Genomic DNA, 14,944 nt, shown 5'->3' on the forward strand with positions numbered 1-14,944 from the left:
TTACCTCATTTCCATAATCAATAATTTACCATTGTCATTCTTTGCAAGAAAGAATACAGTGCTGACTTAATTCTTCCGAATAATTTTCTACCAAGTATTGCTTAAGTTCATTGACTGATTTGAACTTAAGCAAATCGCGATATCACTCAAATTGGCCCTTGTTGGCCAAATTGGAGACTTTAAGGAAAGCTTGGACAGTTTCCATCATTCACCACGTGCAACTAGTTTTGGTCCAGTCAACCGTCGCACGAGAATAGAATATTATGCAAATAAATTTAGTACGCTTATAGCCATAAAGCCATTGGGTCTTATCGTTCACGGTTTATGCTTTTTAGGTGTCAACGTTTTTGCAATCGAGTGTGTACGGAGGTAAATGTCCTTTGTTGGCCCGTCACAATAACTATTTACATCAGGGATCTTAAAACCTCGTCACTAAAACAAGGATGCACATCAGTGACAGCAACATTGAAATTGAATGGGTTCCAAAGCTAAAAAAATCATTTATTTTTAAAGTCATAGATGAAATAGAAGAAACAAGCTAAAACTGATACGGAAAAAAGGCAATTCTATTCGTAATTTTACTCACCTATAAATTAACAAGCTTTATCCGAAAGTTAATGGATTATCAGTTCCCGTTTATTCGGAGGGCTAAGTTGGCAATAGCCGGTAAAAAATGTCATAATTCTTTGGTTGGCAAAAAAATACTGATAACAATTACAACTGCAAATCTGGCTTCGGTATTAGCGAGTGTCTTTGACAAACTAAATTTTAGATATCTAAAAATTTGCAGTTTTGTTCGTTTGTTTATGTTATGTCGTATTTTTTTTTTTTTTATGTTCCCCTAACTTAAGGGTGCAAGTGTAGTTCGTAAGGTCTTCAAATTTATGGAGGAAATAATCCGTCGTATAGAAACGATGAATCTGATAGAAATAAATGTTTTTTTTGGACTTAAAAGATGTGGGAATTCCAACCTTTGCGAATTTGGGCCAATTGGTCATAAACTTTTAATCACAATGAGTAAGCGTTAAAACATTTCTTCTTACAACGGAAATTGGTTTTAATAGCTCGATTTAGAGCATTGCAAGGATCGAAGCTCCATGGAGTAAAAGCTACATTCGAATCTAAATGCCGAAATTTTATTTCTAAACATGAAACAAACAAGAGAAAAGAGATACTCATGGTTTATTTCTGTATTTGGAAAGTCATATATAAAACCAATATTTTATTACAGTGTTGGCACTTTGTGGGGGGTTTAATATACGGAGGAAAATAAAATTTCCATTGTTGGCCCGTCACAATCACTATTTACCTCAGGGATGTTTAAGCCTTGTCATCAAAACGAGGATGTACATCACTGACAGCATCATGAATTGAATGGGTTCCAAAAGATTGCAATCCGTGGAACTTTTTCTTTTAAATTTGTCGGTGACTGAGAATATATTCTGTTAAATAATTTCTTACACTCAAATCCTAGCAGTATGCAGAATATTTGTCCCATGAACCTAGTTTAATGGCCTTAGCTCCCACGAGTCTCAGTGGTAGAGCATCCGAACTAGTAATCGTAAGGTCTTAGGTTCGACTCCTGATAGGAGCACTCGGATTTCTTTTTTTCCGAGTATGCCTGTGTCACTTTCTAGAATAATGCATTATTCTCAATTTCTTATTTGTTGATTTAGCAAAGTTCTCGTTGAAAACTAAATTGAACTCAACAGTTACAATAGTGGTTTATTAAATTCATATACTGGCACTCGAAGGTGAATTACAGTGTGTTTACAAATTATATGGAACAATTTACAGTTTCAGTTTTGAAAACTACTGGCGAAGGACTGGGATTACAATATTCTTCGAAAGGAAATTACAATTGAATCTAATCTATTTACAGTTGTACAATTACTTCATATTTTCATATCTGCATCGGGCAGGATAGATCTAGAGGGGAAGCAGCCAAAGATTAAAACGTTTATAAATTTTTTGACACGATACATTTTCAGGCTCAAATATTTCCTTTTAATTTAGTATTCGCCAGATTGCCAAGCAAACTTTCCAAAAGAGTTTGAAATGGGAGACAACACTACAACAAATGTGTGTTTAAAGAGAAGTGGAAGTTTACTAAAACGATAAGTTCTAATCGATGCAAGATACCACGAAAGTGTAAAAGCTCAGAATCCATATTGTCTCGACCGTGCAGCGAAGACTTGAGATGGCGGGCAATATGGATTCTGAGCTTTTTTTGAAATTTATTGGTTATTTCCCAGACTACCTTTCGGCATTGTCGTGTATGCTTTTGCGCTATTTTTGGACAACCTCTGTCGAAAGAGTTGTATATTTTTTGTAAAACCTACGTCAAGTTACGCACGTGCAAAGCATAGAATTGAAAATTAAAATTGCATCGGGCCATTTTTATTAACCAATCAGACTAGAGAAGGTGACCGATTTTACCAGATCTTTTTCTCCGAAGCTGGGGCCCGTTTCTCGAAAGTCCCGGTAACTTATCGGGCCCGATAAGTGTCTTTGGTGGTAAAAGTTTCTTAACAGAAGTCAATTTTTGTTAGCTTTGAATACTAAATTTTAATTTTTTATAATTCTATGAAAACATTGGCCAATTACCATGTCTGTAATCACTTTGTAATCGGCGAAAAAAAACATTTCAAAATATACTTATCGGGCCCGGTAAGTTACCGGAACTTTCGAGAAACGGGCCCCTGGGTACGAAATTATATTCAGGACCAATTTTAGCGAGTGAACAGATAAGAGAAGATACAGGAGCGCCGGTAACGGATTGAACCTGATCGCAAATTTTGATGATCGTATGGCTGATGTTTTAAGACGCCCGTAAACTAGTGCGTCACTCCAGGTAGGATTTTTTTTATCTTTCGTACAAACAAAGAACAGTCAGTATCATTGTTGTTGGTATCAATCTAAATTACTGTCTCTGGAGTGAAGTTTCGTGTATTTCTTGGCTCATGGGAGTCTCACTGGAAATCTCAACCTTTTTTGCGCGAATTCAGTCGGGGTTGAGTTGTGCAACTTGCGCCAAGTTGCCAATTCATTCAGCAAAAGTCAAAGCATTTTTAAAATCCCTAAATTGGCCACTGAACAAAAGTGTTTATGCATGAAGCTGAGAGGATAAAAGTTGCTGCCAATTTCATGTGGAAAGTTTCAGGTTATTTACTTTTTTTTTCATGTCGTTATGTTGTTGATTCTCTGCTACTAGGACCTTTTTATTTAACGCCGTCGGTCTAGCGAACCATATGAACGCGGTAATTAGTACACTGTTTAGTTTTGTATTCGTCCTTAAAAACTGTATGGCTTGAGCTAGGAAAGTCTTAATTCGAAGTTTATATTAAGGTTACCTTATACCTTCAGACGGTTTCTCGCGTCCAAGCGATGTAGCGGCGATGTAGCGCGTCCGGTTTAAACTGTAGATACCTAAACCCATATATCAAATAAAAACTTGCAGAGCTGGCTATCAAACTATACCAAGAATTTGAAATAAAATGAATCGCCGAATTTTTAGCACTGTTTTTCTCAAATCAATTTTTTTACTTGGAGGAGACACTAAAACTTACAGGGAATTTTTTCGTTTGCCTTCAAATTTGGACAGTAGCTAGTTTAACGTTAACATATAAACAACAAAAACGTGTCTGCAAATTTTTTCTTTCGAAATATTTTTTCTCCGAGAGCGATTTTGTACGATCACTCCGCATTTTTTTTATCCTATTACGAAAATGTTCTGTAACTTTTCACTGCGATTGAATATGGCAAAACGCAGACCGATTTTTTAGCGCTTTGGGTCCGGAAACTGAGGAGCAAATTAAATTACTTGTAGCTTTCAAAAGGTGATTCGGACAATCACATTTAGAGGTCGTGAATAATTCGACAATTCACTTTATTTCAAAACTCTTGGTATAGTTTGATAGCCAGCTCTATAAGCTTTAATTTGATAGGGGTTCATGTATCTACAGTTTAAACCGGACGCGCTACATCGCTTGGACGCGAGACACCTCTAAAGGTATAGGGTACTTTGCGAATTCTTGAACCAAGTAGAACGGTAACCCTTTATACTTAAAATCAAATTGTGGCAAGCGGTACCATAGTGATTAAACATTTTAACTTCCACTGTGGGGTAAAGTTTACGTGCTCATGGATGTGAATTTTAACCTGCTACGTACTTAAATGAACGGCTGGCGTAAACACAACTTAATACGATTACACAAGCGGCTCTCATCGTCTCCAATTTTATTTACGCACGTGAAGGCACTTAAATTCACGTCCGTGTGTGCCACACGTAAAATTTACACGACAGGAGTAATCCATGCACCTTTCAGGGAACGCTTCTACGCTTCTTCTATATCCGTTTCGAGTTTGACCGATCCCAATAAATCGATAAATGCATTTTTTTCCGTCCGTCCCGAGTGAAACGGAATCGTGATAACACATAGGATTATATTTCGGCATCGGGTACAATCTCGTACCCAGAGTCTTCAGGCTTTTTGGTCAGCGGGGCAACGCCGGGAAGACTCTGGGGACATCGAATTTTATTACCGCAGGATTTCTGCGGTAAAACAATGGAAACCGTTACGGAACAGCCAATGAAAAAAATTGAATTTTTTCGATGTCCCCAGAGTCTTCCCGGCGTTGCCCCGCTGACCAAAAAGCCTGAAGACTCTGGGTACGAGATTGCATCGGGTACAGGTCATTGTAGCCTCCAACGCAGACGTCCTTAGGGGTTCGTCACGCATTTCCTCCCCCACGAACGTTCGTGTAACGAACCCCTAAGGACGTCTGCGTTGGAGGCTATAAAGGTCATTGCGGTTTCACGCCAAATAATTTTACTACACTCTGTTTTTTTTTATAAGAACCTTTTTTATAAGAACGTCGAGGCTGAGATTAACCAAAATTTTAAGAACGTATGAAGAACATTCCTCAGGCTGAGAGTCGATTAAGAACGTTTTTATTTTGCTAATCTGTATATAAAATCAAGGTAACCGGAATGGAAATTAACCAAAATACTTAAAGGCATATTTTGTATAACATTAACAATGGTGACACACATCTCGGTTTGTCATAATCAGCAGTTCTTGATACCATATCTCAGCAGACTTTGATAGGTTTCCTGGTCACGTCCGCATTGATTCGGGGGGCAGGCAGGTTCAAAGTACGAAACTTGACGGTGAGGGTAAAAGGAGGAAAGAGTTTGCGGAATGGTATGTGGAATGGCGTGCGGAATGACATAATTATGCGAAATACGATTTACGCGGGAAATAAATTAACTGAAGAGCGCGTCATGTTTTCGCGCCAATTTTATATAAAAGCAGCAGCTTTTTTGATGCTGCGGACTCTTGCTAAATATTAACAACAATTCGAGGATTTGATCCTCTGATTGTTGATTTCGAAGAAGTGAGGGTAAAGAAAGCGATGAAAACTGTTTATAGTTTTCGCATTCAAGGAACTATGAGTAAATCCGTAGTAAATTAAATTTCATGTTCACTTTACTCCATGCGACTTCGGTTGACAAAAATAACGTGGCAGCGTGAAGTCTTCTCAGGAAAAAGATTGATCCTTTACCGAGGGCAAATAATAAACCTTTTTTCCTTTTTTTTTTAAACCTTCGGTAAAAGATCAATTCTCATACCCTGTATGCTCGATGATTCATTTATCATGATCGGGAAAATGAACAACAATTTGACCAAAATGCATTTGTAATAAGAATAGTTTCACAACCTTTCAAACAACCAGTGTCGATAATTAGACACCATACTTGTCATCTACTTTTTTGTTTTAGGGGTTTTTCGCTTTTAAATCTCATTTTAGGTTGGGACGTCTGGCACTGAAAAACCTTAATTAAAGACGGATATGTTTAGCTCGATAACGCGAAACTGAACTATAGCCACCTGAATCGCCGTATTAAATGGCTAGGTAGCTAGCTCAGCAGCTCAATAGTGACTTGCGTACTCGTCGCTCGACGAAAATGTAAGGTGAGAAAAAGTAGAACATATTTTTCCCATGAGTTGTACAAATTGTAACCGTCAAAGAGTCTGATAAAATGACGGAGTTTAAATTTAAAATTTCTCACATAATAGTTTTGGCCTTGAACTGATGTTATTTCTCCAGTCTGGTGTTGCTTTTTGTCTAGGCTACTCGCTGCCACGTTCTTTTTGTCAACTAGAAATTTAATTTATTCTTAGTTCCTTGAATGCGAAACTTCATCGATTTCTTCACTGTCACTTCCCAACCAGCGATCAGACATGTTCCATCCCAGGCGTATATTTCCTAATCCTCGATCTGTTGTTTGGTTGTTTAATAGTCCGCAACATCAAAAAAACTGCTACTCTTATAAAATTGGCGCGAAAACAGGATGCGCTCTTCAGTTAATTTATTCCCCGCGTAAATCGCATTTCGCATAATTATGCCATTCCGCACGCCATTCCACATACCATTCCGCAAACTCTTTCCGCCTTTTACCCTCACCGGAAACTTGATAGGGCATGGGTTTTGTTGCATTTTATTTGAGCTGGCGCTGTTGCTGGTTTCACTTTAGAACTGCTACACCGTGCCGGAGGGTGTTATTCGCCCCTGAAACTCGATTTAATTGGATGAGAACTAATGTTTAATTTTCTTCAGGATATGCCACTCCATAAATTTCTTTATACCGTAAAACTAATCGGCTTTTGCTTTTGAAAGGCGGTCGTTTGCCGAAGGTTGAAAAATGCCATCTACAATTTTGGAAGTCCAGCACCTGCTCGGAGTTTCGAGGAATAAAATTCTGTTCCTTGGAACTCTCTACTAGTTAAATTCCTGGCTAAAGAATCCGAACAGATTAAGTTGTCCTAGCTTACCCAAATATGCCCTTAAAATGGCCATAAAACGATGGACGGACACAGAAACGGAAAATGTTGGGTATTTTCCTTTTTTTTTTTTTGAAACCACTATACCACGACACTCATGAATATTCTTGTCAATTTAAGACTGAAGTTCCGAACAGTGACTGTTTAAAAAAGTTTACAGCTTGGACATAGACCAACAAATGATTTCGTTTTCTAGTTTAGAGTATTTGTAGTGTAAAACCTTTAAAATTAATACGACATGATGATATTGAAATTCAGAAATTGCACATCCAAACATCTTTTAGATTTAACTGAATATTGCGCATTTGATCGGGTTACTTCTCGACTGTTGCGGTAAAAGGAAAAATACATTACTTTTTTTAAACCTCTTTCTGAATAAGAAGTTGTGCATACAAAAAATAATTTATTATTGCGGAAATAAATGGCCATATGTGCAGACTAAGGATCATCAAAATTTGCAAATTTTTTGGCAATTTGTGAGGGGCTCTCTTTCTTACTCTACTTATGCCTGTTGGTGGTCTTAAAGAGGCAGATTAACAGCCTAGTACAGCTGTAGGCATACGCATAATTGAACATTGGGGAAAAACAAGCCCCTAAGGGTTTTAGCACTTTTATAAAGTGCTGATTAGTTGAAACAGAGGGCATTTTTATTCTTAATTTTCCTTTCACCGAGAGAAAAATTACTCGTTTCATGTTTCTTTGGAGTTTGACTTATGGAGCGAATTTGCAATGGTATGATTCGTGCTAAATTCGTTGTATGTTGGCCAAAATAGTGTTACTTAGGCTAAAAGCATAAACTAAACAAATAATGGCTGTCCAATATCTGTCCTACGAAGCTGATAATTTTCTACGTCATTAATCTTGTGTAAAATTAAACTTTATTCAAGCTTCCTTTATTCAAGGCACGTAATTCAACCCAAACATCTCTGGCTGCCGGTTAAATTTTGTCTGTAGAGTTTGATCTTCGGCTCCTTTGGTTATCAAGGTATGTCGTTTAGCCAGTTGTCTTACGAACACTCGTGAAAACAAAATTGTGCAAGGGGCAAACTTCAATCTATCCTATGAATTTTGCAGCTGTTCATTAATATGGAGTCCCGTTAGTTAGCAGCAGAAAATGTGTTTTTCTGTGGCCCATTGAAACAAATTCTAACTTTTTCAATATCGTATTACTGGACAGCGTTTGCTTAAATTTCGACCGCAGTACGTAGTCTTCAAAAAACATTGTCGTGAGGCTGGAATGAAAAAAGAAGTTTGCTTTGCTAAATTCTGCAAGGCTGGTCCTCTTGACAAAAGACCGTTCGTAAAGAGGTCGATCGACGAGTCTGCTCACTGCGTTGAATTTCTTTACCTTCGCGTTTGCCATCAGAGGCAATCAGTTGTTCTTCTTGATGAAATACTTGTTCGGAGGGTGTTATTCACCCCTGAAACTCGATTAAATTGGGATGACAACCAACGTTTTCTTCAGCAAATGCCAATCCGTAATTTTTTTTAAACCGGAAAACTAATCCCTTTTGCTTTTGAAAGGCTGTCGTTTAAAGAGTGAAATATGCCATCTACAATTTTGGAAAGACAGCACCTGGTCGGAGTTTCGAGGATTAAGATTCTGTTCCCTTGAACTCTCTGGTAGTTAAATTCCTGGCTAAAGGATGCAAACAGATTAAGTTGTGCTAGTTTACACAAATATGCCCTTAAAACGACCATAAAACGATCGACGGATGCAGAAACGGGAAATGTTTTTATTTTACTTTTTTTTTTTTAAACCACTACACCACTACACTCATGAATATTCTTGTCAATTTAAGACTGAAGCTCCGAACAGTGACTGTTTAAAAACTTGTGAGCTTGGACATTTAGATACCGTAAAAAAACCAACAATTAATTTCGTTTTCCAGTATTAGGATATTTCTAATGTAAAACCTTTAAAATTAATACAACAAGATGAAATTGAAATTCAGAAATTGCACATTTAGATTTAACTGAAAATTGCGCATTTGATGGGGTTACTTCTCGACTGTTGTGGTTAAGGGAAAAATACTTCCTTTTAAACCTCAAGGTGATCAATAAGCTACCCAGACAACTCATAAGTTGTTCTTACGGAAATAAATGTCCATATGTGAAAACTAAGATCATCAAAATTTGCAAATTTCTTGACAATTTGTAAGCGGCTCTCTTTCTTATTCTATTTCTGTCTATTGGCGGTCTTAACGAAACAGCCTAACAGTCTAGTACAGCTGTGGGCATACGCATAAATTCTCGTATTTGCATTGGTGCTTCACTAAAGCAAAATAATAATAATAATAATAATAATAATAATAATAATAATAATGATGATGATGATGATGATGATGATGATAATAATAATAATAATAATAATGATAATGATAATGATGAAGATGATGATGATGATGATGATGATGATGATGATGATGATGATGATGATGATGATGATGATGATGATGATGATAATAACAATAGTTCCCCTTATCGCTGATAACCTTTCTAGTTGTATATTGGAAAAAAAAAAACAGCTAAAATGAAAATGGAAATGAAAACAACTTTAGCAGAGGGGGTTGTTATTGGGCCAGAGGTGCGAAGAAAACTTAAGTCCAGTAAGCGTGGGAAGCCCACGCAGAGATGACTGGTAAAAAAATATACCTGTATTGATACAAAATGCAACAGAACGAAGACCCAACAAACAAAGGAATAAATTAGCTTCACAGCAGCAGGGAAGATTTACTATTCATTCGCTTGGGTAAATACCGTCATTATAAGCCCTATTACCTCGAGTTCCACCAACCGTTTATCTATTTTTATCACGTTTTCCGCTCTAACATATCCCCCTCCATGATAATAATAATAAAATTAGTTGCCCTTATCGTTGATAACCTTTCCAGTTGAATAATAGGGAAAAAAAGAAAACAGCTTAAATGAAAATGAAACAACTTTAGCAGAAGGGGTTGTTATTTGGCCAGAGGTTATCACGTGATCTGTTGGTTCAAGTTTGTTAAATATGGATGCAATGGTTGAATCATGGTAACATCAGTACCAGTACTTTTCCTACTTAAATAATAAAGAATTTATTTTGTAATTCGAACTCGCATGCGCACTGTTTTTAAAACACAAACACGATAAAAGCATACGAAAAGCAGTTGTAAAGGGTTCTTTCATAAAACTTTGAACAGCTTCCTTTATTTGAAACGGAGAAGAGGGTTTGTTTCTAAATAAAGTGTGGTGCAGGTTCGGTGGGAAGTCAAACGAAGGAACAAGCAAAACTCCGTCGACGTTCACAACGTCACGATCAGCACTGAAATCTCTTTACGGTGATCACGCTCGTTTGAAGTGTTTTGTTTTGCCAAACATTTGCTCATTGCGCTTCTCCTTCTGTCGGTTAGGAACTGGCGCTAGTTTTGATCAATACTTTATCATTTTCTGACAGGTTTCACAGTGTTGCCTGGTGTGGCCTGCTGCCTGTTTTTAACATGACAAGGAGCCCGCATTCTTACGTCACAGCAGCTCTGTTTCTGATGTGCCACGTACTCTCTCAAGTAGAAGCTCAGCAATGTAAAAGTGAATATTCCATATATGGCGCGAAGTTAAAGGGGCACGTCTTTGAGGAGAAAAAGACTGCCAATTTCTTGAACTGTGTAGAGCGGTGTAACTTGAACTTAAGATGTCAAAGCGTCAATTACGTCATCAGTCAATATGTGTGTGAGTCTAACAGGCGCACGAAGGAGGCCAGACCAGAAGACTTTGTTCCAGATGCAGATCGAATTTACGTAACAAGGCTAAGTGGCAGAGGTATTATTGTTCCTAGATGGATACTCCAAAATAAGGCTGGACACCTTGTGATGCTTACACAACGTAGTTTTGATACTACTGACGTAGACAAGAAGAGAAGCCCATTTGTTAGGCGGAAAACTGAGAATAGAACGTCATTTAGGCAGGGAACATCTGTTTTGGGGGTTAGGCACTGATCTACACTATTTAGACCTAAGAAAACGGTTACCTGTCATCTGTTGTCATGGCTAATTTGCTGAATAAGTTAAAAATTACCATTTTCGTCAGCTGGCCCTCTTTGGTCTAGTGGATATGGAAAAGAGATATGAAGAAAATGACCCAGACTCAAGGTGTACACTAATTTTACTTCTTTTACCGTAAAAATCATACGACTTCTGTTGTGTAAACAACATGAGGTGACAAGCCTGGTTTTGAAGTATCCATTCTAAGAACTATTGTGTACTAATACAGCGTGATACAGCTTTCGTTCTTGTTAAGCAAACAAGTTTCATTAAATGAAACCAAGACAAAGGACATTTCGGTTAGAATGACAACTGAAAAGGATAAAATTAACATTGTTAGAATAAGAAAGCTTAAAAGGTTCCTTAAATGCCCATGCAGGCCGCATCCCAGTGACTTTCCATGTTAATTATAGTAACGCAAACACAGGGCCACTCAGTCAGGGTGGAGGTGGGAGAGGAAAATTGGCGCGACGAAATTTGACTGTCCCTGGGTCTCCGAGGATGGGGTAACGTGCGAAACAGAGAACGAACGTGGCAACTGTAGCATGATAAAACCTGTCTTTGCTTTTCGTCAGTTCCTCTAGGTTCAATTCCAGAGGTACCTGCTACATCATGCTTAGAGATCAAGGCTGGTGAGGGAGATAATGTAGTCAGCGGTAACTACTGGCTCGATTCAGTCAAACCTGACCAGAGTGTTTTGGTTCCTTGTAACATGGTAACGGGTGGTGAGTTATCCAGCAAATATCATGGAAAACAAATCTTGTCCTCGAGATTTTAGCTATATTCATTTGTTTCGCTCTTTTTATCATCATCATCATCATCATCATCATCATCATCATCATCATCATCATCATCATCATCATCATCATTATCATCATCATCATCATCATCATCATCATCATCACCATCATCATCATCACCAATAAATCCGCAATATCGACCCGACATCGCCCTTTCTAGCTACCTTGTATCGTTAACCTTACTTCGGTGACTAATCAAACTATTGCTTCTCTGTTCTATTGGTCAATTGAGACAGTAATACTTTGTTGTATGCGACGACAATACAAACATGTTCAAAACCCTGGGAGCGCTTTAGAATAAGACATTAGGGCCGTGTATACGAGAGATATTAAGCTGCGGATTAAGTTTATGGGAGCACGAAAATGTACTGTTTATACGAAGGTAAGGCTTACTAAGCCGCGACTTAAGCTAGGTGAGTAGTGACCTATATTGTCATTATTCTACGTATTTATACGGTAAGTCTTGTCGCGATTTATTTCCATCGTGTAAACGGCTCTGTTATTGAATTATGAGAATTGTATAGTACGACGTTAAATGCTATAGACGTCGCGTAAGTTGGAGTAGTTGTGAGAAAAAGCCGAACGCATGAAAGGGGCTTATAGCTACATGTACTATGATTCAATACGCCTCACAGTCCATCTAAAGGTTAATAGACAGGATTTGGGAGCTGGAGGGCTTCTGGTCTTACAAACCTACCTTCATAAAGCATTTGTTAAGGTAGGGTCGAGAGGCTTTTAAAAAAGAGAATTTGCGTTATTTATTTCAGACGCAGACGAATGCAATGCTTCTGTACCTTTGTGTGATGCCAACGCCAACTGTCAAAACACCGTGGGTTCATTCATTTGCACCTGTAAAATTGGTTTTACCGGAGATGGTTTCAATTGCTCTGGTAAGAAAAGTATGGAAGAAACCGGTTGTTTTGGATTCTGAAAGTTCTCTATCGCTGTTATTCTTATTTATATATTGCTTATCTACGTTGGCCAACTGAAAGAAACAGTTTAACGGCAAAAATTAGAACCTACGTAGCACCCGACTTTGTGCAACAATTTGCCTGATGATGTCAGTTCTTGACTGAGTGTATAAGAACAAAATTAATCGTAATAATTACAAGGAAAATTAAAGAAAAACGTAACATGACCGTCGGACTTCATGTCATCATTATTGTCAAGTGTCAACTCGTCGAAACGCCGTTTCACGTTTTAATCGTTAATTTTCCATGTAAAATGTTTATCAAAATCGATCCTTATTAGCAATTGTAATTTAGTCGAATGTTAATCTTATTTTAGCTAGTTATTTTAAGTTAAGGCTTCATTGTTGTAAAGCACTGCTGGTTACGTATACTGACAGCGCTATAGGCGCTGTTACAATGCAACTTGTCTCGCAATTTTGCCTTGACACAAGTTGCGCGAATCGTTGCCAAGTGTGACATGCTCTGAAATGAACATGTCTCGCATTTTTTTGTTGTTGTTATTGCAATCGTTGCGAGAAGTAGAAATCGGTTTTACTTCTCGCAACGGTGACTACAACGAAAACGTTGTGACACATGTTCATTTCAGGGCCGATGTTACACTAGGCAACGATTCGAGTAACTTGTGTCACAACGACGAAACGAAATTGCGAGACAAGTTGCAAGAAAATTGCCTAGTGTAACAGTGCCTTATATAAGAGAATTATTTTATTATTTATTATTATTTTATTTCTTTCAATTAGATATCGATGAGTGTGCCAGTGGTTCTCACAACTGTGTCAGCGGTACAGCTACATGTTCTAATACAGTTGGATCGTACAACTGCTCCTGCAAGCAAGGTTACTATGGAGACGGTCAAACATCCTGTACGCCAAACGGCAAGTGTAAAATCTGGCTTCATGACGGATTTGGGTGATTTGTAACCATGCAAAATAGTGAAAAAGAAGCGATTTTAGCGTTAATTTGTAATAAATTTGCTAAAATCCCGTGAAAAAAAAAAAAAAAAAAAAAAAAAAAAAAAAAAGGGAAAGAGAGAGAGAGAAACTAATACTCGAAAAACTTTGTGATGTTAAAATGAGTACAATAATAAATCTGGTCCCTAATGTCTATAAGTCCCCCGTTTGGAAGGCAAAGCAGTGTAATTTATAAATTGGGAGATTGACTTTTAAACCTCTTTTCTTCTTGTAACATCAATACATAATTTCGATCAGACAGGCGAGATGTGTTAAAACTTTGTATATTTAAATTAGTCACATAAATCTGTACTGTAGCGTACGTTATATAATTTTCTATTTTCATACCTTTTGTTTATTTTAGAGGACCACAGGGTCATCAGTTCTATCACCGCCATTTTATTTTATTTTATTTCTAATATTTTATTTTAAGAGGGTAGCACCTGAACAGTCGTACCCAGAGTCCCCAGGCTCTTTAGCCATCAGTTGGTCGCCAGGAGAGAGGCTGTAGAATTTGATTTAAATTAATTTTTTTGAATGGCTGCCTTATAACAGCTTGCATTGTTTTACGGCTGTAATCCTGCAGTAATAAAATTCCAGTATCCCAGAGTCTCTCCTGAGCATGAGGACTCTGAGTACGAGATTGTTGTACCAAAAAATAAAGTCTTTTGTATTGTATCGAATTGTTAAAAAAAATCTATGCAAGAGTTTTGGCTTAGTTAATTTAATTGATGCGTTAATTTGACTTATAATTAATTTAATTTAACGTATACATTTCAATTTGTAGAGTGCGTTAACTACCAAAACTTGACGAGCGCTGACCGTCACATAACGCACGGCAATTCGCCTCTCCTTTGTGACAACGCCCTTGGACCTTCATGGTTCCGTTTCCAAGGAAGCGCGGGAACAAAAATGCCTACTTCATGTACTCATACTCACAGATGTGGGACACATTCCACGGGTTGGCTACAGGATCCCCACCCCACAGTGCAAGAGGGCAAAGTCACCAAGCGGGTCTGTTTCAGTTGGTTATCAAACTGCTGTACTTGGTCCATCAACATTCACGTGCTGAACTGCAGTGGTTACTATTTGTACTTCATCAGTGGAACACCTCCGGAACATACTTGCCACCTCCGTTACTGTGGCACTGACTGAGAATGGCCCGAATCCATTTGAAAACCACATAGGTGTTGTAAATGTTTAAAAGGGGTAGTGTTACCTATTTGTGATGTTACTTTGAATGGCCGAGAAACACATTCGCATCGACGGAATCGTTAACATATGGTTCAGTTTTGTTAACAGTTACACTACGACTACTACTACACAGAAACTAGTGTTTATAGTTATTTTAGTCCA

General features: G+C 37.8%; 2 protein-coding genes across 2 annotated transcripts in view; both read left to right on the forward strand.

Moving 5' to 3' along the window:
* Positions 1-11,645, forward strand: part of LOC146450662 (uncharacterized) — a 30,412-nt gene extending 18,767 nt beyond the window's left edge. The window contains exons 2-3 of the mRNA XM_085100098.1: positions 10,285-10,646; positions 11,443-11,645. Coding sequence (XP_084956224.1) covers positions 10,328-10,646; positions 11,443-11,645 — 522 coding nt within the window. The 5' untranslated portion in view covers positions 10,285-10,327. The remainder of the gene's footprint in view (positions 1-10,284; positions 10,647-11,442) is intronic.
* LOC146450657 (uncharacterized) overlaps positions 1-14,743 on the forward strand; it is a 135,564-nt gene extending 120,821 nt beyond the window's left edge. Inside the window, exons 10-12 of the mRNA XM_085100132.1 lie at positions 13,379-13,547; positions 13,953-13,963; positions 14,376-14,743. Of these exons, the coding sequence (XP_084956258.1) occupies positions 13,379-13,547; positions 13,953-13,963; positions 14,376-14,743 (548 nt within the window). The remainder of the gene's footprint in view (positions 1-13,378; positions 13,548-13,952; positions 13,964-14,375) is intronic.
* Positions 14,744-14,944: the final 201 nt, after the last annotated feature.

The sequence above is a fragment of the Pavona decussata genome, unplaced genomic scaffold (assembly GCF_977016875.1).
Source record: "Pavona decussata unplaced genomic scaffold, jaPavDecu1.1 SCAFFOLD_433, whole genome shotgun sequence".
In the NCBI taxonomy this organism is placed as follows: Eukaryota; Metazoa; Cnidaria; class Anthozoa; order Scleractinia; family Agariciidae; genus Pavona; species Pavona decussata.